The sequence below is a fragment of the Castor canadensis genome, chromosome 7 (assembly GCF_047511655.1).
Source record: "Castor canadensis chromosome 7, mCasCan1.hap1v2, whole genome shotgun sequence".
NCBI classification, from domain to species: domain Eukaryota; kingdom Metazoa; phylum Chordata; class Mammalia; order Rodentia; family Castoridae; genus Castor; species Castor canadensis.
Window position 1 is genome coordinate 145,863,847 of NC_133392.1, and position 24,083 is coordinate 145,887,929.

Sequence of the window (24,083 nt, forward strand, 5' to 3'; positions counted from 1 at the left end):
ACACTATATTTAATATTAGCCAAAAGACTGAGATGCTATAGGGCTGACTTCTAGGAAGGGGGTGGGAAGAAGGAGAACAGTAGAATGGGCTTGGGGGTGTTCAGGTCTGGCAAATCTGAACTTTCTTCTTTCCCCTCCCAACTCTGCTTTATTTATTCACGCATTCACTTACGCTGGGTAGAACCCTAAGGTCTTAGAGATGAGAACACTTCTCTAGACCCAAGAGGGATGAAAGTATTTGTTCACAGAAAGACTTGAAAGTGTTTAGTCTCAAAGATTGGTGGGGAGAGCAGGGAAGAAAAACTTGAAAGTGAGGGCCAGGTGACACTCTATCTCAAAAAACAAACCAAAAGAAGCCAGGTGTGGCTGATCCTGTCTATAATCCCAGCTCTGTGGGAGGCCATAAGTAGAATGATTACAGTCTGAGGTTGGCCTTGGGGCTAGATTGTAACCCAGAGCTAGAGCGCTTGTCTGGTCTGCACAAGCCCCTGAGTTCCATCCCCAGCAAGAAAAAAAATGAAGCTGACCCTGTCCAAAACCATGAGACCCTATCTGAAAAATAAGGGCAGGGGATGTGGTTCAAGTGGTAGCAAGCACTAGGCATCTCCCAAAAAATTAAAATAAATATGTGGTCAACTGTAGTGCCTGGGGTTGAGAACGGAGGGAGAGATGAATGATAAAGGGTCCCGAGGAAACCTCTGGAGTTGATGGCTGAGTTCTTGCATTCTTATCATGGTTTCATGGGTTTATACGTATGTCAGAACTCATCAAAGTATGCATTCCAGTGTGTGCAGTTTATTGTATGTCTATTATACCTCAATAAAGCTGTTAAGCCCACAAGATCTGGGTGTAGTGGAGCACACCTGTAGTCCTAGCTAGCTATTCAGGAGGTTAAGGCCAGAGGACCTTTTGAGCCCAGGAGCTGGAGGCCAGCCTGGGCACCATAGCAAGAGCCCATCTCAAAAAAAAAAAAAAAAAGCCCTCAGTCCTCACCTTGGGAGGGAGGGAGAGAGAGAAGGAGAGCTGCAGACATACACATAACAACAGTAAGCTGGGAAGTAACTCAGTTCGGAGGGGGGTGCGGGCATGCCTGTAGAAGGCACAGCAGAAGCTAAAGCTGGGAGTCAGGATGAGGAGTTGGGCTGTACCCTAGCTCAACTGCCCTGCATCTGTCCTTCAACTGCATGTCTGTCTGGATTCTCTGCCCCCTCCCAAGCCCGCACAGAAGTCAGAGAGGGGTATGGGGCAGAGTCCATGCCTCAGTGGTCACCTTGTGGCCTCCCACAGGAAGGAGCTCTCCACCTTCTGAAGAAGCTGAACAGCTGTCAGATGTCCATCCAGCTGCTACAGGTGTGTATGTGGGGGCCCCTGAGACAGTGTCCATGCAGGGGGGAAAGGCCCTGGGGGGCTGCAAGCCTGTGTCTAGGGAGGAATTTCTGAGGGGAATCCTGGGGAGGGGCATCTTGAGGTGTAGATAGTTGACGAAGACATGAAGGCATCTGGAGGGGGTAGCATCTGGTCGGGAGTCCTTGAGTCTGGGAAGACCCGGTTTGCTTTCCTTGGGTGCCATCCAATTTCCAAGGCCCCAGGCCTGTAGGATCCAAGAGGCCAGGGAGAGGTTCGTAGCCATATAGTCCCCAAACTTTACAGAAGCTCCTGACCTTGAAAGAGCCAGCACAGACCCATCAAATTGTACACAACACTGGGTGCAGTTTATTGTATGTCAGTTATACCACAAGAACACAGTAGCCAGAGGTGCCTCTAAGTTGAGACTTGAGCTCAAAGATGCTAGAGGTTGGGCACTGGCCTCACACATGGTAGCAGGTTAGGCTTAGTTATAGGACAGCTGTGGGAATGGGGTGATTCCCTTGGCTGAGGGTCAGGGCAAGAGTGTTGGAGGGGTCTAGGTTGGGGGAAGTGGTGGTTGAATCAGGGCAGGACACCAGTCAGTCCTGGTGTCCATTCTCAGACCAACCTGGAACCTTCTGTTTTGTAGACAACCAGGATTGGCGTTGCCGTTAATGGGGTTCGAAAGCACTGCTCAGACAAGGAGGTGGTGTCCTTGGCCAAAGTCCTCATCAAAAACTGGAAGAGGCTGCTGGGTGAGGGGGGCAAGGCTGATGCGGTTTTTCACCAGCGCCTGGCTCATATCAGGTGCTCAGTGTATGTCTGTGAGTGACTTAATTCAGGCAGATGGCTCTGGATCAGGTACTTAGTGTAGGAACTCCAGTGTTGTGTGACAAACACAAGATTTGAAGTCCTGTGAGCTTTCATGCACCTGTGCCACGTATGTGTTTCTGTTCTCATGCGTTTGTATGTGTAGTACATGTCTACACGTACACACTTACGTGACTGCATAAGGGTGTGCATGGTGTGTTGATTTCCCCATTTGAGAATGTATATTTGCACACATGTGAGATGTATGTGGGAGTGAGTGCATGTGACCATTCCTGCCTTTTCTTCCCCCCTCCAAAATCAGGTGGGGTTCTGCTGAGAAGGAGGAGAATGGAGAGACAATGCTGCCCTTTTGTTTTCAGAATCCCCCAGAACCCCCAAAGGAGAAAAAGGAGAAGAAAGAGAAAAAGTGAAAAAGAAGAAGGAAAAAGGGTTTGACTGCTCTGATTGGAAGCCAGAAGCAGGCCTTTCCCCACCAAGGAAGAAACGAGGGGAAGAGCCCAAAAGCAGGTATGCTTTTCTGGCTGGAGAGAAGGGGCTGGTACTTGTTACATTCACTGCCAGCAGCTGCTCTGTCTGTTATTCCACTGGAGCCTCTCAGACTGGGGAGGTGGGTGTCACTGTCTTCTGCAGCGCTCCCACTTGGGGGTCTTTGGCTCCAGCTGACATTCTCACAAGACCCATGTACTGTACACCGAACATATCAGACTTCTTTCTTGTCAGTATTCCCTAAACAATACTGTATAAATAAACTGTACGTGGCTCTAGTAGGAGTTCCAGCAGGGTGACCCCAGACATTGCCTTAGAGAGCCACCAGAGACCCCATAGGCATCCAGGGCTGTTCTCTGGTCCACCCAGGTCACAGCCCAGGTACAGGGAAACAAGACCACAATTGGCAGGAAAATGCTGATTTAGAAACTCCATGTCCCAAATATTGACAGCCTCTAGACACAGCTTCCAGGTCCAGCAAGGGAAATTCCCACTGACGACATCCAGTCCTCTCAAGGCAGCCCGCAAGGTGTGGTAGTCCACTGACAATCTGTAGTTCATTCATGGCCTTTCCTGTCTAGACACTCCTTACCAATCTGGTCACTTGTGCTAGAAGCAATGTTGCCTGGTAACTCAGCCCACATTCCACTTTTGCCAGGCCTGCAGGGCCAGTGGGACTAGGAACTTACTTGTCCATTGAGAAGGAAGAGTGGTTAAGTGTTTACTCAGCATTTCCATTTGACTACTAGGAAGCTGAAGGTCAGGGGAGCAGGGACTTTTCCAGGATCACACAGCTATTTTAAGTGATCAAGTAGGATTCAAATCTTTATCTGTCCAGCCTCCATCCACTTCGGAGAGGGCAGAACATTTTGTTTCAACTCCATGGTTTTTTCCCTTGGCCTGCCCTAGCCAAACTGTGAGTCTTGGATAGAGCTCAAATGCCATATCCATCACAGATTAAAGCCTTCATTGATGTAGAAGTAGAATTTGGGAGGTTGAAGCAGGAATTAGAGGCCAGCCTGGGCAACAAAAAATAAAACAAGCCAGGTATGGTGGCATGCCTGTAATCCCAGCCACTCAAGTGGTGGAGGTAGGAGGATTTGAGGTCCAAGGCCAGCCTGGTCAAAAAAGTTTGTGAGATGCCATCTCAGTCAATAAAAGCTGGGCGTGGTGGTGTACACCTGTTATCCCAGCTGTTCAGGGAGCTTAAGTTGGAGGATCAAGGTCCGGGCATAAATGCAAGACCCTACTCAAAAAATAGCTAAAGCAAAAAGGGCTAGAGGCATGGCTCAAGTGGTAGAGCACTTGCCTAGCAAGCACAAGGCCCTGAGTTCAAATCCCAGTACCACCTCACCCCAAAATGAATCAGATTAAAGCATAAGGATTGCCTTTTCTAGGTGTTACACTTTTTGCTGGTGTTTCTAAAACATTTTGACCTCTGAATCCTGATTGTATGTGTGTGTGTGTGTGTGTGTGTGTGTGTGTCTGTATGTGTGTATGTTGTGGGGGATGTACCCCAGGACTTCAAGCATGCTAGGCAAGTACTCTATCACTGAGCTATACCCCCAACCTCTGTGAACCCATTTTTAATAAGTTTTTTTAATGAGTTATCATTGTATAAAACAAAAATGTTTTGTGCAGAAAGGAAATGAGGCCATGAGGGGACTGCTCACCAGGAGGGTGATACTCCTCAACCACCCCTCCCATTTTGGGGTATAAAAGAAAGAACTGGGAGGCAGTGATGATCCCCTGCATTGCACAGAAGGTCCCCACCTTGAGGAACTACAGTTGACCTCCCTGTCCTTGAGTTTTGCATCCATAGGTGGCATATTTATGAATTTAGTCAACTGCAGGTCAGAAGTTTTTTGGGAAAAAATATGTCCTAAATATGTACAGACTTCCATCTTGTTGATCCTGGAGAGTTGTTCCAGAGTTCGAGTCCTGGCATAGTTGATGATTGAAGACGCTGGACCAGGAGTTAAGAGTTAAAGCAAGCACAGAGCTTATTGGAAGGATAGCAAAGCACCCTGACAGGTGGGACTTAGTGAAAAAGTTAAGCCGAAGTATAGCTGAAGTTTAGGAGTGATACAAGGTACTAATCCGACCACCTGTCCATCCCTCTCCTTACTGAACTGGACGTTCCAGGAGGGGCTGGTCAGCTCAGCCTGGCCTTGGGGCCCACTCCCCACATTGTGCAGCTGCATCTTGTTACTTTGGTGAGAGGCGTGTTATTTCTCTGAGAAGCCTGTTGTTTCCCACGCCTCTTTAGATGTCTGTCTCTAAAGATGCTTCTCTATGTCAGGTAGGAGAAAGACCGCTGTACTTCATTATGTGGGTGAGAAGCCTGAGCTTCTGTCTCCTTGGATGTTTGCTTTTAAGGATGCCTTCCTGTCTCCTTTATCTAAGACAAAGTCACTTCTACCGTCTGTTCCCCTCACATTCCCAGAGCCATTTCCGCCGTTTACTCCCCTCACATTTGTTCCCCGCATTGTCATTATTCCAACAATATAGTATAAAAGCTATTTACACAGCATTTTCATTATATGGAGTTTTATAAGTAATTTAGTGATGATTTAAAGTATACAAGAGGACGTGCCTAGGCTATATGCAAACACAACAGCATTTAAAAAATTATTGTTTTGGCAATACTGGGGTTGCCAAACTCAGGGTCTCAAACTTGCTAGACAGGTGCTCTGCCACTTGAGCAGTCCACCAGCCCTTTTTTGTGTTGGGTATTTTCAAGATAGGGGCTCATGAATTATTTTCTTGGGCTGACCTTGAACTTTGATCTTCCTGATCTCTGCCTCCTGAGTAAGAAGGATTATAGATGTGAGCCACTGGTGCCCTGCTAATAGCTTTTTTTTTTTTTTTTATGAGACTTGAGCACGTACAGAGTTTAGTATCTGCAGGAGTTTCTGGAATCATCCTCCATGAATACTGACTGCATTTATTAAGTCTAAAATGCTGATGAGGCCATCAGGGAGAAATACTGTAGGACTAAGAGTATTTAGTGATGTGGGAAAATGTTTGCCAAGTATTAAAAGAAGTTGTGTATTGTATAGTGTATAGTATGAGCCTATTTTTATAAAAATGGAAGTGAATTTATGAATATGCATAAGGAAGAAGTCTAGGATGGTCTTGTCTAATGTATGCAAGGCCCTGGCTTTGATCCCCAGTACCATGGGGGGTGAGAGGGGTGGAATAAATCTAAAACAGTAATGGAGATCATTTCTGGGTGGTGGCATTGAGATGTTTATTTTTTTGCTTCATTTTGCAAATGTATGTCTATTTTTTCTAAGAAATATATACTACTTTTGAAAAAACAGAAAATGAACTTCTTTAAAACAAAGATTCATCTATATTGTAATTAAGAGGATCTGTATAGTCTATATTATCCAATAAAAATTTAAAATTTGGCTAGGCATGATGGTTCATTCCTGTAATCCTAGCTACTTGGGAGGCTGAGATTGGGAGGATCATGGTTCAAGGTCAGCCTGGGCAAATAGTTTGCTAGACCCCATATTCAAAATAACCTGAGCAAAATGGACTGGAGGAGTGGCTCAAGCAATAGAGCACCTACTTTACAAGCATGAAGCTCTGAGTTCAAACCACAGTCCCACCAAAAAAAAAAAATATATTAGTTATATCATTGTGTAACATAGTCTATGTTCTAGTCCTTTCCTTTTGCTCATTTTGCAGTTGTATCTCACTTGGAGAACTCTAATTGGCACTGGACTTTCCACATGGGTGTGTTGGTTTCTCGAAGAGGTTGAAAGAGCGACTGGTCAGGAGGCCCTGGCCCTCCCCACAGTGCCCAGCACAGAGTGACATGTACTGAGCACTGCTATGTGTGCTAGTGTTGCTAGTTGGGCCAGTGCAGGCCCCCAGGGACCACCTACCACTCACGCTCTGGGTGGTCTAGTCCCATCAGATCACCTGTTTGGTTCTGAGCACTTGTGCAGGTGAAAGACAGTGATGGAGTGGGGTCTTTGTGAGGTGACTTGGAAGAAGAGGAGATCAAGTAGATGGCAGCAGTCAGTGGGGCACATAGGATGTGTACCTATGATTTATACTGTGTCCTTCTAGACTTTTTCCTATGTATCACTACTCATAAAATACTTGTTTTGATAAAGTGGAACTAGATCCGGGAATGTCGCTCGTGCTAGAGCACCTGCCTAGCATATGCAAGATTCTGGGTTCCATCCCCAGCACCTCAAAAAGCAAAACAAGCAACCAAAAACAACAATAAAGCAGGCTTATACTTCTTTATATATTTTGCAACCTTTTCACATTCCTTTCAACAGTAAGTCAAGTTGCATGTAAGTTTATGAAATCAAACATAAGAAGAAAACAGAAGGCTGGGCACTAGTGGCTCGCCCCTATAATCCTAGCTACTCAGGAGGCAGAGATCATGGTTCAAAGCCAGCCCAGGCAAATAGTGAGACCCTATCTCCAAAAAACCTACAAAAAGAGGACTGTTGAAGTGAGTCAAGGTGGAGGCCCTGAGTTCAAATCCCAGTACCGCAAAAAAAAAAAAGTAGAAAACAAATAGTTGTGGCTGGTACGTTGTTCTTGGCTTCCTGGCATTCTAGAACACATTTTGGCCACTCACCTTTCTTAATAAGGTTTGTGGAGCACTGCACGCTCTCCTGCACTGTTGGCTTGTTCTCCGGCTCACTTTTTGTAGTCATGGAGCTCTGAAATGTCATTGAACAGCAGAGACGGGAGGTACCTCCCCATTCTTCTGGGAGAAGCCAGTTGGAAGAATCCCTTTTTTTTTTTTTTTTGCGGTATTGGGGCTTGAACTTAGGGCCTATACCTTGAGCCATTCCAACAGCCCTTTTTGTTTATGGGGTTTTTTTTTTTTTGAGATAACATCTCTTGAACTGTTTGCCCGACCTGGTTTTGAACCGTGATCCTCCTTATCTCTCTGCCTCCTAAGTAGCTAGGATGATAGACGTGAGCCACCACTGCGCCTGAGCTCTTTGGTTTTCTTAATGATAATTGGTTACTGTTATTTATTATACAAACACTGTGGCCACATAGTGAAATTTCAAACAATGAGAAACATGTGCCCACAGTGTACCAACGCAGGCCAGTAAGCTACCTACATACGTAACTACTTCACTCCTACAGGAAGAGTGCAAACTTTTCTCCTTTTTATTAACCTTATTGCTCTCTGAGCGTTTTTTCATGCTTCTGAAGAGCTTCATAATGCGCGTTTGTAGTAACTGCAGAGTAGTTCTGGTTTGTTTTAAAAAGGAAAAATAGTGAGTCAGGGCCAGAAAGTGGTGGGGCTCTGGACTGGAGCCTCAGGCATCCCTCCTCCCTTCCCCAGCAGTGTGCACCTGTTATCCTCAAGTGCACCTGGGAGCAGGGGACCTACAAAGCACTCCCAGGGCCAGGTGAGAGAGCGGGACATGTGAGTGAGCTGTCTTGTCCCATCACCATCTCTTCTGCCTCCCCCTCCCCACGTCATGTTGAAGTGGGGGTCTGAGCCACAGGAGAAGCAGGGTCAGTCATTGAGGCTATTTCATCCTGTCTCCCAGAGCACCTGGAGGATGAGGCGGGAGCTGGAACCCTGCAGACCCTGCTGTCTGGGACAGAACCATGTGGCTGAGCTGCCTAGGATGGTGGAGTTAGACGATCTCTTTGTACCAGGAGCCACTCTAGGGACATAAGGACCTCATGTCTGCTTCCCAGACAGCCCCTAGACCTAAGTTCTTTTCTCCCCATTTAATGGGTAAGGGAACAGATGCTCAGAGAGGGTGATGTGCCCAGGTACAGGGCTGGAATGATAACTCAGGTCCTCCATTTTTAGAATTACGATGCCATATGTAGATGTTTGTAAATATGTAGAAAAAGTTCTGGAAGGCCAGGTGCTGGTGGCTCATGCCTGTAATTCTAGCTACTCAACAGGCAGCAATCAGGAGGCTCATGGTTCGAGGCCAACTTGAGCAAATAGTTTGTGAGACCCTATCTTGTTTTTTTTTTTGTTTTTGGCGGTACTGGGATTTGAACTAAGGGCTTCACGCTTGCTAGGCAGGCGCTCTACCACTTGAGCCACTCCACCAGCCCGTGAGACCCTATCTTGAAAATACCCAACACACACACAAAAACGACTGGTGGAGTGGCTGAAGTGGTGGAACACCCTTAGCAAGTGTGACCCCTGAGTTCAAACCCTAATACCTCCCCCCACAAAAAAAAATTAGAAGGAGAATTGGTGAGATGGGAGAGGAATTGCAGTTTATAACATTAATTTTGTAAGACCAGTGAAAGTAAAGAAGGCAATGTAGCTAAATGCATTTTGGAAAACAGAAACATTTTTCCGCCTCAGATTTCTTCCCACTGACAGCAGGGGTTCCAGGGGTTCTTCCCATCTTTTCTCCTCCCAGGCACTGGTTTCCTTCCAAGGCTTCAGGCACAGTCATGCAGTTTTGTCCCTTGCTTTGTCATGCCATTTCAACTCAGCTCTCCTGACTCCAAAGCTGACCCTATTCTTCTTCCCTCCTCCTCAGGCCTCCTGCAGGGGAGACTGAGGCCCATCTCTCAGTTGCTCTGATTCCAGGTGATTATGGGTGACCCCAGGAATCCAGCCTGCATGGCCTCCATGGCTAAGGCCAGCCTGACAGCAGGGAAGATGGGCCTGCTAAAAATTATGAGTGATCAGATACACATGACGTAACGCGTGCATCTGTGGGTACTGGCTTCCTCCCCTCATGGTGCTTCCTTGGAGGGAGCAGGCACTGGTGACCAGCAACACCGCCTGGACCTCCCTGTCCAGGTAGCTGGGTTCCCTCCTCCTCCACCCAGCAAGCCTTGCTCCAGGCACTTTCTCCCATCCTGGGGGACCCGTTCTGCTACGCCCCACCAGTCTCATCTCCAGTTTCTCTTCTTTCAGGAGAGACTCTGTGGACTCCAAGTCCTCTGCCACCCCCTCTCCAAAAAGGCCATCAATGGAAAGGTAAGGGAAGTCACAGACTTCTCCATCACAAAGGTCCTATCCAGCAAGCACCCTCTCTCTGCCTAATGGTGGCAGCTGGGGGTAAGGGAGAGGGGAAACCTCCAGCAGTATGTTGTGTGACTTCTCCAATGGAACAGCTGACCAGTGGCTTTTGCTGCATCACTGTCTGGGTAACATTTTCAAGTTCAAGTGGAACCCAGTAAGGACAGAGGCTTTGAAAGCCTGTACCTGGAGTAGCATCTCTCGATTTGGGCTGGACTGCTTTGGATATCTACCCAAAGATAGACTAAATCACCAAATCAATTATTCATCAGCCATTTATTGAGAGCCCACTATGTGCCAGGAACTGCTCTAGGTGTCGGGGATATAAAAATGTACAAAAGAGAAAAATCTCTGTGGCCTCTATTCTAGTGAGGGATGGCAGGCAGTGCACGCAGGAAGTAAATTGTACAATGTTTGAGAAGTGGAAAATGCTCTGGAAAGCAGTGCAGGGGAAGAAGGGGGTTGTCAGATGTCATTAGAACAGTGAGAAAGGCCACTTCCAGGGGATGACCTTGCAGCCAAAGCTTGGGAGAGGTGGGAGTCAGCTGAGCAGATGTTGGGGTCTTTTCTAGCCAAGGGTCCTGGGTCCCGGTGAGCCTGGGAGGGTTCAGAAACAGTGAGGCAGTGGGAGCTGACTAGACGGGGCAGTTGGAGGAGTCATTTTGGGGTTATTTAGAAACGGGAGCCACAAGGGCATTGACCTAGGGATCAGATCACTGATTGATCAGACTGACTCTGGCTAGATTGGAGAGCCTGGGTAGAAGCAGCAACACAAACCATGAGGGCTGTTGGGGTAATTCAGGCAATCTGTGTTGGTGGCTGGGATCGGGATAGTGGTGGCAGATGTGGGAAAGAGGTAAGGGGTGACAGGATTTCCTGATGGATCAGATGTGGGGTATGAGAAAACAAAGGGTGTCAAGCATGATCCCAAGATTTCTCATCGAATGTCTGCAACTGGTACGGGGAAGACAGCATGGAAGTCATGTGTGGGGTGGGCTATCAAGAGAGTTCACATGTAGCTGGTCATGGTAGCTCACACCTATAGTCCCAGTTACTTGGGAGGTGGAGATTGGGAGAATCTCAGTTAGCAAGACCCAAGTTCAACAAACAAGTTGGATGTGGTGGTACACTTCTGTAATCCTAACTACTTAGAATGAATAGATAGAAGAATCGAGGTCCTGGTCCAGCCCAGGAGAAAAGTGCAAAATCCTATATGAAAAATAACTAAAGAAAATAATGAGGGTGGGCATGTGGTTCAAGGGGTGGAGCACCTGCCTAGCAAGCTTGAGGTTCTGAGTTCAAACCCCAGTATTGCCAAAAACAAACAAATAAAAGTCCATGTCTGAAGCAGATGTGGTAGAGCACACCTGCAATCTCAACACTTGGGGACCTAAGGCAGTAGGATCTTGGTTTGGAGGCCAACCTGGGATACAAAGGGAGACTCTGTCTCAGAAAAATAAGGGCAAAAAAAAAAAATATTGGCGGGGATGTGGCTCAGTGGAAGAGCACTTGCCTAGCATTGTGCAAGGCCCTGGGTTCAAGCCCCACTACCATTAAAAAAAAAAACCAGAGAGTTCAAGTTCAGGTCTGAACCTGTTGGATTTGAGGGGTGTCTTAACTCATTCAGGTGGAGAAGCTAAATAAACAGTTACATGAGGCTGCAATTCAGGAAGAACGTCTAGGCTAGAAATAGAAATTTCAGCCATTAGGGTATAGCTGGCATTTAAAGCCATAAACCTGGACGAGATCACCCAGGAGAGGTTGTGGATAGAGGAGTACATTGAATTGGGGTCTAGGAGGGAGGTCAGAGGTCAGAGCAGTAGGGGAAGCTTGGCTAAGGAGAACAGGGTAGTCCAAGAAGTGGCTTAGAGGAGGATCAAGGCAAATGGAGGGGACCCAGGGGCCATATTGAATTCTGAGGTGTCCTGGTAGGACACTAAGGATGTTGGCTTCTAGAAGGGTATGTGGGAGAGCAGCAGTTATTTTAAGCTTAATGTGCCAGTACCACTGCCACTGGGAAAAAAGGAAGGGCACCAGGTTAGGTCACCATGAGGCTTTATAAAGATTGAGCAGGACTGGGTTTTGGACACAGCTTCAACATGGCAGGGAGTGCAGGCTCCATTTGGTGAGCGGAGGCTCTCAGAGTGCTCCTTGGAGAAGGGCTTCTCAGGCTAGAGACCAGAAAGCAAAGTTCTGCACAGGGTGAGGCCTGGGAATGGAAGGTGTCTTCCTGTTCCTGCACCACTGGTTCTCAACAGGGCTTCTTGAGACAATTTGTAGAGGCATTTTTGGCTGTCACTAGGACAGGAGCAGGGCTGAAGGCCAAAGGACAGGAGGCACTGAAAAGTGAGCATTGTCCTTCCCCAAAATAAAGCACCGACTATGAATCCAGTTCTGGGTTTCATGCTGGAATAAAACATTCCACACTGACATATGGATTTATATCTCCCCACTCCTCTCCTGACTTTGCTTCCTGGCCTTAAAGCCTCCTGGCCCCCTCTCATGATGCATTTTTTTCCCTGAAGGTCAGTCAGGGATGTATTTGTCCTTCTAGCAGCTGTGCCATTTCCTGTTGGTTCAGTATTAAGAGTGGGCAGCTGCCAGGCGCCCACTGGCTCCCGCCTATAATCCTAGCTACTCAGGAGGCAGAGATCAGGAGGATTGCCATTCAAAGCCAGCCCTGGGCAAACAGTGTGTGAAAACTTGAAAAATCCCATCACAAAAAAAGGGCTGGCAGACTGGCTCAAGTGGTAGAGCACCTGCCTAGAAAATGTGAGGCCCTGAGTTGAAACCCCAGTGCCACCAAAGGGAAAAAAAACTGTGGGTAGCTAAAAGAGACACAATCAGGTCTTGTAAATTCACTTCTCTTCTGCCCTGTTTCCTGAACACTCTGCCTCTGTATTTCATCTTTCTTTTCCATTCATTCTTCAGCAAGCACATCTGTTGAGCATATATCACGCTTCCAGAGGTGTAACATCTTCCAGGGTGACCAGTGGAGACCATAGCAAAGTAGACTCTGTGTCTGTCTGAGGGGGACAGCCACCACCCAGCCCCAGCTGCTCATTGCCTTATGGATGCGGCGCAAGGTGCTGTGTCTTCCAGGATTTGGGTTTTTTTTTTTTTTTCAAACAGGATCTTGATACATTTTCCAGTCTGACCTTGAACTCCTAGGCTCAAGTGATCCTTTTGCCTCGCCTTCCAAGTAGCTGGGATTATAGACACATACCCCCACACCAGGCTGTCTTCTAGTTTAAGGAAAGCTGGACACCTAGGTTTTCATATGAAATTCCCAGTGTTAAATATTGGTGACATATTCATATTTTTCTAAGATGTAGCACGGCATAGAACATATTTGTAGCTCACCCCTTTGTGACCTCTAAGGTCAGGCAAAGACTGAAACTCATAGATCTAACCCTAGTGCAGAGGCACAGGCTTCTAGAAGGGAGTGGATATGCCACACAGTGGGCACACGAGAAGACTGCCTCAACGTGACTTGAGTAGGGACAGGAGACTTCATGGGAGTCTTGTGTATTTGTTCTGGGAATGGAAAAATAAATAGTTTGCCTGGTAGACGTCCAGGAGGAGCCTCTCGAGCAGTGGGGATGGCAGTGCAAAGTGTGACTGTAGTAAATAGTTAGCAGAGGGATTTGGCAACTGTAGTTGGAATACCACAAAGGTCACCAAGGTGACAGGAAAGAGACTTGCAGTTGTGACAATCACCCTTGACCTGGTTGTCCAAATTGTTGGACGGGCGTAGCAATTAGGGCACACTTGGCAGTGCAGTACCTGAAATGCCCTCGAGGTGGCACACGGGAGCAGTGAGTGAGGCCTCCAGGGGCCTCTGCCCAGACTTGGGGCAGGATCTCCTAAGCGCTGATGCTGGCACGTGGAGAGCAGAAGGAAGCTGTTGATAAACCAGCCTCCACCCTACCTTCTCTGCAAACTGGCATGGTTCCCAGTCATGTGCATTGAAAGCAAAATGAGCGTGGCTGCCTGAAATGCCACCCGGATGCAAAATCCAGCCAGCCAGCCAGCTCCTAGCCAAGGAGCATGCTTTGCCAGCAAGGTGGGGGGGAAAATGTTCCAAGCAGCCTCACCTTGCTCAGGCAAGACTCTGGAAAATTCTTTTAGAGACACAGTGAGATGTGTTGAACAGAATTGGGAAGACAGACAGACTTTTTTGGTGCAATTCTATCTATCATTTTTGTAGTTGGATGGATAAGCTGCTCTGAGACTCAGTCTGTTGATCTATAAAATGGAAACGATTATGACTCCCTACCTCTCAAAGTCACTGCAAGGATCAGATGAAGTAACAAAATGCCTAGCCTTGTTCCCAGCCCATAGAAGAACTCAATAAATACATAGCGTGTAGTGATCGTAACCATATGTGATGTGGTTATCTTTGTACGTTGCCTGATAGTTTTTTCTTTTTTTTGGCAGCACTGGGGTTTGAACTCAGGGCCTCACACTTGCTAGGCAGGTGCTCTGAAGTCACTCCACCCACCCCTAATAGTTTTTTGCTGCAATGTTCTTAGGTTCTTCAATCATTTCAACAACCCCAGAAGATGGGTACTATTGATCCCATTTTACATGCGAGAAAACCAAGGCATCTAGAGGTTAAGGAACTCACCCAAGGTTGCATAGCTACAAAGCAGGTGTACCAGGCTTTGAACCTAGACGCTTGGCTGTGGAGCTGAGAGTCTTAGCAAGCATCCCACCTCACTGTATGCCTAGCCATGAAACTTTGTCATTGTTGGTTGCTGTCCTGCCTCCTTCAAAGCATTGTACTGAGGCTCCCCTCGAGGCTTTCCTCTGGTGAGCCTGGACATTCATGATGTGTGCTGGGGCAGTAGGACTTCCTTCCAGCTGTAGGAAAGAGGAAAGTGATATCTGTCTGTCTGTCTGTCTCTCTCTCTCTTTCTCTGGGCAGTGCTGGGGCTTGGACTTAGGGCCTTGAGCTTGGGGAAGTGGTCTACTACTTGAACCACGCCCCCAGTCCTTTTGCTTTTAGTTTGTTTTTCAGATAGGGACTCATGCTTTTGCCCAGCCTGACCTCAGACCTTGATCCTGTCCCTCCTAAGTAGCTGCAATTACAGGCCGAGTCACTATGCCCGGCCCAGAGTGAGCTCTTCCCTTAAGCCCAGGAAGTGGGTCACTGACCTTCCAAGGAGGACCTGCCCCTCACCCCTAATTCAGCTCTACTTGAACCCCCTGGATGTGCCTTTAACTCTTTACAGTCAATGCCCTCGGCTTATCAATCACTCAGCGGAGACTTGCTGAGTGCCACGTGAGCTCTGTTACAGGTCGGGAATACAGCGAAAAACAGTGGGTCACTATGCCCTGGAACCTGCAATCTGGAGATGCAGACAGACAATGTTTATAAACCATAAACAAGTTAATTATAGACTTGGATAGGTGCTATGGAGTCAGCCTTGGCTGAGGTGTCCAGGAAGGGCCTCCTTGAGGATGTGACATTTGAGCTGAGCCCTGACTGGCAGGGAGGCAGCAGTCAGTCAGAGGTGGGAGTCGGCCGGGGGAAGGGGTGGGTCTCAGGGAGTGAGAGAATCAAGGCTGTGCTACTGGGCGTGCTGTGGTGAGCCCGGGCGATTAGATGAGAAAGGGGACAGCACTGAATGAGAGTTGCTGGGGGCCATGGGAGTGGCTCAGCTTCATGCCTTGGTAACTAGAAGGCCTGCAAGGCTCAGAAGCAGCTGTGGAGTTTTGAAAAGTGCTCTGGCTACTGTGTGACAAATGGATTGTAGGGAGGTCAAGAGGACCAGGGAAACCAACGTGGGAGCTGAGCCCAAAGGGTAGGGGTGGGAGAGCCATGCGGTGACGGCAGCACCTACTTGCAGCCTCCACACCATCCCTCTCCCGCTGAAATCCCACTGCTGGTAGAGTTGGTTAGACTCCAGGGAAAGCTAGTCCACAGTAGTAAGTTTTAAAGTGCATTAAAAATGCGCAAATAAGGCTGAGCATGGTGGCATACACCTATTATCCAAGTACTTGGGAGCCAGAGGCAGAAAGATCATGAGTTCAGGACTAGCCAGGGCTACAAAGTGAGTTTAAGGTTAGCCTAGGCTCCGAAGTAAATTTAAGGCTAGCCTGGGCTTCAAAGTGAGACTCTGTTTCAAACAAAACAAAAGGGCTGGTGGAGTGGCTCAAGTGGTAGAGCACCTGCCTAGCAAGCATGAGGCCCTAAGTTCAAACCCCAGTACCGTAAAAAATAAATAATGGAAGCAAGTTAAAAAATAAATAATGGAAACAAGTTAGGGAATCCTTTTGAACAAAATTTTTGAGAATTTACAACATATGCCTTATAAGAGCAGAATCTATGCTCCCACCCACCTCACCAGTGTGGCCACAGAGACACCTTTGGAGAACCTCAGGTCTCCAGAGATCATAAAAATCCCAGTGGTCCAGTGCTGTCAGTGGCGACAGAGGAGATCCAAAACCAGGCCAAACAGCAAGGGCTGGGGGACAAGGAGGCCACTGGCAAAGGCCAGAGCACAAGAGGAGCGCTCTTGGGATGTTGCTGGGATTCTCTTGTAAGTCAGGTTTTAATATTGGGTAGCCACAGCTTCTCCCTCAGCCTCACTCGCAGACCCAACTCCTGGGGCCTGAAGACTTTCTCAGACTCCCAGCATCCCCTTCCTGAGTGGAAGAAGGTCCACAAGCTGAAAGTGATCATGACATGTGCTTGCAGATTCAGACCCCAGGGTTGCTTGGTATGGCTGCCCAGACTGTGCACTGGACAACTACTGGAGATACCCAGCAAATAATGAGTGGCGGTCCTTGAAGTTAGGAAAGCCAGTAGCCTTTGGGGCCCTTCCGCAGGGCCCAGTGTGGATAGACACTGGAGTGGAGGAGGGGACCCTAATTTCTTTGACTCTGATAAGTCAGTTTTTTCTGAGCAGAGATAGAGGAGTGAATTGGCAGAATCTGGTGGGTTACTGAAAGACAAGATGGGAAGGGCGGAGGCATGGAGGCAGTGGAGACTGCTGGTTGCCTGACTCTGGCCCAAGTACAGAAAAGGCCCTGAAATTGAGGGAATTATGCAACTCCCAGCAACTCTCGCTTCTCCAAGCTTCATGCTCTCATTTATAAAATGGGGCCAGTAATTCACGACTCCCAGGTTGCCAGGAAGAATAAATAGCAAACACTTGGTCAATGGCAGCTTTCATTACCTCCTCCATCCTTAACAAGTCCTTTCTCGCTTGCTCCCTCACCCTCCCACTCCAGCCCACAGAGTCACCTCAGCATCGCAAACTTGGGGACCCCATGCTCCCATGAGTTCCTGCCAAGAATGTGTCAGCCTGTCCCATCTCTGAGTGGCCAACTCCTTCCTCTCCATCCCTCGATGATCTTTTGGACCAAATTGCACTGTAGTGTGACTCATTTCCCCTTTCTTATTTTATTATTTTTTGTCGGTACTCGGGCTTGAACTCAGGGCCTCATGCTTGCTAGGCAGGAGCTCTACATTTGAGCCACTCCACCAGCCTTTTTATGTTGGCTATTTTTGAGATAGGGTCTCATGAACTGTTTGCTTAGGCTGGCCTCCAACCTCGATCCTCCTTATCTCTGGCTCTTTTATTGTGTTAAAATATATATAACGGAAGTTACCATTTAACCTTCTTTTTTCAGAATGAGATAGTTTGTCATTTCAAATGGATTAAGACCTACAAAATAACAGTGATTGCTTAGCATGGGCAAGGCCCTGGCCCTGGCTTCAGTCCCCAGCACTGCAAAAAAAAAAAGGAGTAGTTATAAAATCTGAAATCTACAATGATAACTAATTTATAATTTGCTCTAGATACTTGGTAAGTCTCTCTCTCTCTCTCTCTCTCTCTCTCTCTCTCTCTCTCTCTCTCTTTTGTGCTGGAAGTGGAACCCAAGGCCTCACAAATGCAAGGCAAGTGTTCCTCCACTGCACCACACCCCAGTCCAGTGTCCTGGCTGCTCAACTGACTATATGGATTTTTTTTTTATTTTCAAAAACTAGATGAAAATAAAATGGCATTTTTGTCATTTTTTTTAATGTTTTGCACTTTATCATTTCATTTCTTTTTTTTTAAATAAGGCTGGGGTTTGAACTCAGAGTTTCTCATTTGCAAAGTAGACTCTTCCACTATCATTTTTTTTTTTTGATGATACTGGGGTTTGAACTCAGGGCCTTGCACTTGCTAGGCAGGCACTCTACCACTTGAGCCAAACCCTCAGCCCACAAAGTAGACTCTTTACCACTTGAGCCACACCTCAGACTGCACTTTACCATTTTAAGTGTGAAGTTATGTGGCGTTGAGCACATTTACAGTTTGTGCCATTTTTACCACCATCAGTCACCAGAACTGCTTTCATCTTCTCAGTCTGAAACTCCTTCCCCACTCTGTCCAGCCCCAGAAGCCACCTTTCTCCTTCCTGTGTCTGTGAGCCTGAGCACTGCGGACCACTCACATAGATGGACTTATGGTGTTTATCCTTTTGGGACTGGTGTGCTTCACGTACAATGCATTCACAGTTCATCTACATTGTAGCATGTGTCAGAATTCCATTCCTTTTTAATGGCTGAGTAATACTCCCTTGTGCATATGCATCATATTTTGCTTATCCATTCAGATGTCTATGGACACTTGGGTTGCTTCCACATTTTGCTGGCAGCTCTTTGTGAACAGAAGACAGGAAGCCTCTCTGAGCCTCCAGTACAGAGTGACCACTCATAATGGTCAAATTAAAAAGAAAATTGGCTGGGGGTATGACTCAAGTGGTAAAGCACCTGCCTAGTAAGCACAAGACAAACCCTGGTACTGCCAAAAAAAAAAAAAAAAACAGAATCTCTTACAAAAGTAATTCTTTTATTTTTGTGTTTGAGACAGGCTCTGGCTGTGTAGCATAGTCTGACTAACAACTCATGACCCTCCTACCTCTGCTTCTTGAGTGCTGGATTACACGTGTGTACCACCAATCCAGCTTAAAAAGAGATATATTCTTTGAAGAAGATTTAGAAATGTGCAGAAGCAGAAGAAAATGAAAATCTTTTATAGGCTGGATGCCAGTGGCTCACGCCTGTAATCCTGGCTACTCAGGAGGCAGAGATCAAGCAGGTCGTAGTTCGAAGTCAGCCTGGGGAAATAGTTCATGAGACCCTATCTTGAAAATAGCCAACACATAAAAGGGTTGGCAGAATGACTCAAGTGGTAGAGTACCTGCCTAGCAAGTGTGAGGCCTTGAGTTCAAACCACAGTACAGACCCCCCAAAACCCCCCCAAAACACAGCTCTTCTAATCTAATCTCAGAAAGATAATTGCCATTGAACGGTGTTATGAACTGAATGTTTGTAAACCTCCCCCCGTTCATATGTTGAAGCGCCAAATCCCAATGTAACTGTATTTGGAGATGGGACCTTTATGGAGGCCTTCAGGCTATGTGGTGTCATAAGGGTAGAGCCCTCATCCAACAGGATTAGTGTCCTTATAAGAAGCGACACCAGAGAGCTCACTTGCTTTCTGTCCTACATGGAGACAGTGAAGAGAGCCCTCACTAGAAACTAAGTTGTCCAGCACCTTGATCTTGGACTTCCAGCTTTCAGAACTGTAAGAAAATTAATTCTGTTGTTGAAATCATTGTGTGTGTGGCATTTTGTGATGTCACCCTGAGCTGACTAAGTCACATAGTTAGCTTGCCAATTATTTGTGCATACATGCATATGTATTTCTGTTTTTTGAATCCCAAACCTAAATGGAATCATTCGTAGACAGTATATCATGGAGTTAAGAGTGAAGGCATCTGAATCGGGCAGCCCCAGGTTCACATCTCTATAGTGCGTCATTCCAGGCACGTCAGTGGTGAAACTCTCTGGGTTGTTTCCTTGTGTATAAATGGGGATGGCAAGTGCTGACCTCCAGGGGCTGCTCAGAGCATGAAATTAGAAAATGCTCCTAGAGAATCTGGTACAGCTCTGGCACCCTCCTAATCGGTGGTAAGTAGGCACTGCACTAGGTTGTGAGCTCCTGGTGGGAGGAAGGTGTCCTGTTGGCTGCTTTACCCCATGATTGACTGAATGGGTGGTTTATATACTGCTGGAGAAAGAGCCTGGACAATTGTGATGGTGTCTCCTGTTTCAGGATGAGTAGAGCACAGTGAGAGGTTAGGAGCCTAGTTACCCGGGAGCTCATCTTCCTGGGTTCGAGTCCCACTCCTTACCTGGCTCCCAGATGTGTAACCAGAGTCAAGTCCATCTTTAAATGCATCTGTCTGTAAGACACACCTCTGAAATGGGGATGAGAATAGCACTGGCCTCACGGAGTTGTTATGAGGATGAAATGAGATGAATGATCCCTGTTGAGTGCCTAAAATAATCCTGCCTCATGGGGTTTATATGAGGACTAAAAGCATCTATGAAAACCTCTAGAGCAATGCTCAATGTCAAAATGGCTGTTACTGATTGTCATCCTCAGATCAAACAGCAGCAAATCGAAAGTGGAGACCCCCAAAACACCCAGCAGCCCCTTGACTCCCACGTTTGCCCCCTCTGCCTGCCTCCTGGCCTCCTGCTATCTCACAGGGGACTCTGTCCGGGACAAGTGTGTGGAGATGTTGTCAGCAGCCCTGAAGGCAGAAGGTGAGAGGGTTCTGGGCCAGGGATGGGTGGAGGGAAAGCCGCTCCCCAGGTAGGATGGCCTCTTTCCAGAGCTTGGGAGTGGTCAGGACCGCTGTCATCCCTGTGTAAGCAGGCACTGCTGGCAAGGTCACGTCTGGCTGATGTCTGTATTTCCCAATCTCTTTTAGATGATTACAAGGACTGTGGAGTCAACTGTGACAAGTTGGCCTCAGAAATCGAAGATCATATCCTTGAGCTGCACTGGGGCTGTGGGAACCTGGAGTATCTAGTGGGGGTGCGGAAGGGCTCTGGGGACAGTCTTCTGCTCTGCCCTGAGTCAGAGCTCTTGAGATCAGTGAGGCTTTTAAGTTTCACCACAGCCTCTGTTGTGCTGTTACTCACAGTCCCTCGTCAGCCCCACCAGGTAGGTTCCTGGATTCACCTGGTTGAAGGTGAGGCTCAGGGAGGTTAAGCCACTGTCCAAAGCTCACACAGCTGAGAGCAGTTGCAGAGTTGGGATTTGAACCCAGAAAGTGTGACTTCAGAGCATGAGGGTTCCACCACTGTGTGGGATAGGCCATGTCATCCATGCCTCAGTTGGTCAAGCGTTACCCACTGGATCTGGGTAGACAGAGGACAGAGTGCCTCATGCTCAGCCTTCCTGCTCTTCCTTCCTCTGATGGTCTAAGTTCCTGTGTTTGACAGCCTGACCTGTTTCAGGCAGGTGCTATGCTGGGCAACTGAGACTTCCTATCCGTGTTAACGCTCCCAACCACCCCTGTGAGGCAGGACCCGTTGTTCTCATTAGGTAGATGAGGAAACAAGGCTTGAGAAATTTTGGGTGCCAGAGCTGACTGAAAACTTTCGTCTTTGGTTCCATGCCCTGAACTCTTAACATTCTCTCCTCTCCCGCTTCCCATCTGAGAGGGCCAGGTGGAGATGGGGAGGTGACCACCACTGTGATACCGGCCCCCTACTCCAAAAGACCTGGGGAACACAGCCGTCGCCCCATGCCCCACTGACAGATGCATGGAGTTTCTCTTACTGGAGACAATGGTTTGCTTATCAAAGATGGGGGAGAGGGCAGGACCCCCAGCAGAGAGGGAGTCCAAGTGTCACATGGGGGTGTGAGTGACCCTTTGCAGGCCTCCTGGGTTCTAACTGGAGAGCTCAGATGAGTCTCTGGGGAGGCCCAGGGACCAGTCTGCAGACAACAAACTTCTGCTTCCATGTCCTCCCAAGACCAACCCTAACATCCCCCAACATGTTTCCTGGTTTTCCTTCTACCAGTTATTAGCCAGCAATACCTGGACAAGTTTTGAACCCCCAACCTCTCAGCAAATATATTTCTGCCATTTCCTATTAATTCAGCAATGCCAGAGCTGGAGCTTTCAGGACTTCATCTTCATTTTCTCCCAAACAGTCACCCCTCCAAGCAGGTCCCTTCCGCCTCCAAGTCCGGTTGGAAGCAAAAGATGGTCTGGTACCTAATTCCTCTACTGGCCTTTCCTTGTTGGCTTCATCCACTGGATGTCCCTCTTCTAAAGGGAGAAAGTGAAAGCTACAGTAAAGCCCCTTAACTCTTTAACCACAGTTAGGGGGAGGATAAATGTGGGGGCTTGAACGTTCTGTGTCCCAAACAAGGTCTGTTCTCTTTGGAGCCATGGCACATGCGGGGCATGGGTACACCCCCCTGAGGGGTCAGGGACCCTCTGGGCTCCTCTCCACTTCATCCTCCTCTGTAGTCTTGGGAAATGCAGAAGTCAGATGAAAATGTCACCAGCCCCACTGTCTGCACTATCACCAGACTCACGCTTCAGAAATCCTGAATGGCAGAGTTTTAAATGCACATTTCGGCTCTCAGATGCATTGTGGCTTCTTCTTGTCTTTTCATGTTTTTACTGTACAGACAACAGTAACCCAACAACAGAGAAAAGGAGGAATGCCACCTTCCCTCCCAGCACTTCTTGCAAGTCAGCTGTTTCTATTTTGCACATTGCCCACAGTCTCTTTCTTGTATATGGTTTTTCCCAGCAATGGCCTTGTCTTCCTGACTCTGCTTGGCTTGGGAGACCAAGAAAATGAGGCTGTGTTCCCTGAGCCCCTCCCCAGGAGGAAGGGATGGGAGGCCTGTCTGGGGTGTAGGGTTTGGACAGAAACACACTGTGGTCAATGGCCAGGGGTAACTTCCTGCAGGGTGAGTAGAGAGAGCATTGCTGTTGGGGGCGGGGGTGGTCTTGGCTTCTAGCCCTGTCTTTGCCGGGAATCTGCCCTGCGACCTTGAGCGAGGACCTGCCCCCTCAGCTTCCTCATCTGTTTGTGGGAGAAGAAGTAACTGAGCAGCCAGTCTCAAAGTGGGCTCCATGGGATGGTCGTGGGTATGACTAAGGAGAGGGGGAAGAGGACCAATGATCCAATACGTCGGGAATGCTAGACTACCCAATGCTCAGTGACTTCTCTTAGCAGTCACTTCTTAGAGCCCTAAACACATGGCTCTTTACTTTTTTCTCTGATGGCCTGTCGCCCCCAGGACATTTGCAAATTACAGGTTCCCTATTGGCATCATCATAACAGCACGTAAATATGGGACATTTGAGGTTCTAGACACCACACTGGTACCTCATGTGGCTTGGCTCATTGACCCCTGCAGCTCTGTACTTTATAAGTAAAGCAACTGAGGCACAGAGAAGTCACATGCCTCATCTGAGGTCACACAGCCTGTTCCTGGGGTCTCAGACACCATGATGCTTGCTACAAGCTAATCTCCCCTGGGAGGCTGATTCCTGTCTCTGATAGTTGGCTGACCCCAAATGCACAAGTGAGTCCCCCACTGGGCAGTCAGAGGCTACAGAGGTGCCGTAGGACCCCTATAGAAATCCACGGGAGAGGAGGAGATGGCCCCAGGGCTCCCATCCTCTGTGCCCGTCCACACGTGGCTCTCTGGCCCTTGACCCTGTCACATATCTACCAGGAGCTCAAGAGCACTGACATGAAGTACCGGAACCGTGTGCGCAGCCGCATCAGCAACCTGAAGGACCCCAGGAACCCGGGGCTGCGGCGGAACGTGCTCAGCGGGGCCATTTCTGCTGGGCTTATTGCCAGGATGACCGCAGAGGTGAGAGCCGCTGCGCCTCAAGGGGGGCAGGGGGCCAGGCCCCTCAGCTCTGCCCAGCTCTGAGAGGCAGTGGCTGCAACTTAGTGGAGACAGGCAGGGCTTTTACAGCAGAACTGCCTGAGCCTCCCTACAGGGCTTCTGCACCAGCAGGGTGGTGAACGCAGATAGACGTGCTAAGTGCTGGGCCAAGTACTGTAAGCACATAGGTCAATTCTGTATCTTCACAGCGACTGAGCTGGAAATGCTTATTGTCCCCATTTCACAGGTAAAGATGCTGAGGCCCAGAGGAGTAACCTGATTTGCCCTTGCACAGCTAGGAAGTGTTGAAGCCGGGAAGCAGCTGTCTGGCCCTGGGGCATCTGCTCTTCCCTGCTTTCTTATCTGCCTCCCTCTTGTCTTAGACAGATAGGAGTCCCAGGTAAAGAGGCAAACAGGCTTGCAAATAGGGCTACCACAGAGAGGTAAACGCCATTGAGAGCCACCAGGAACTTAACAGGAGGGAAGAAAGGGTTAGGTCAGCTTAGAGGGGTGGATGGGGAAGGACAGGGAACAAACCTATTCACAGGAGCAATATAGAAGTTAGAAGCCTGGGATCTGGGCCAGCCTGCCTGAGATTGAATCACACTTCTGCCACTTAGTCGTGTGATTGTGGACAAGCTACTTACCCTCGCTGGGTCTCCATTTTTCCCTCTGTAAAGTGA

The 24,083-nt window shown here is 48.1% G+C and overlaps 1 protein-coding gene across 11 annotated transcripts in view; it reads left to right on the top strand.

Annotated features, from left to right (window-relative positions):
- Positions 1–24,083, top strand: part of Tcea3 (transcription elongation factor A3) — a 35,607-nt gene that overhangs the window by 3,608 nt on the left and 7,916 nt on the right. For 5 of the 11 annotated variants that reach the window (XM_074081011.1, XM_074081017.1, XM_074081015.1 and 2 more), the window contains 8 exons: positions 1,288–1,350; positions 1,997–2,102; positions 2,538–2,685; positions 9,566–9,628; positions 17,556–17,582; positions 20,125–20,288; positions 20,456–20,511; positions 23,227–23,382. In XM_074081011.1, coding sequence (XP_073937112.1) covers positions 1,288–1,350; positions 1,997–2,102; positions 2,538–2,685; positions 9,566–9,628; positions 17,556–17,582; positions 20,125–20,288; positions 20,456–20,511; positions 23,227–23,382 — 783 coding nt within the window. Of the gene's footprint in view, positions 1–1,216; positions 1,351–1,996; positions 2,103–2,537; positions 2,686–9,565; positions 9,629–17,555; positions 17,583–20,124; positions 20,289–20,455; positions 20,512–23,226; positions 23,383–24,083 lie in introns of all 11 variants that reach the window. The other 6 variants (XM_074081007.1, XM_074081008.1, XM_074081009.1 and 3 more) reach the window with 4 other exon arrangements.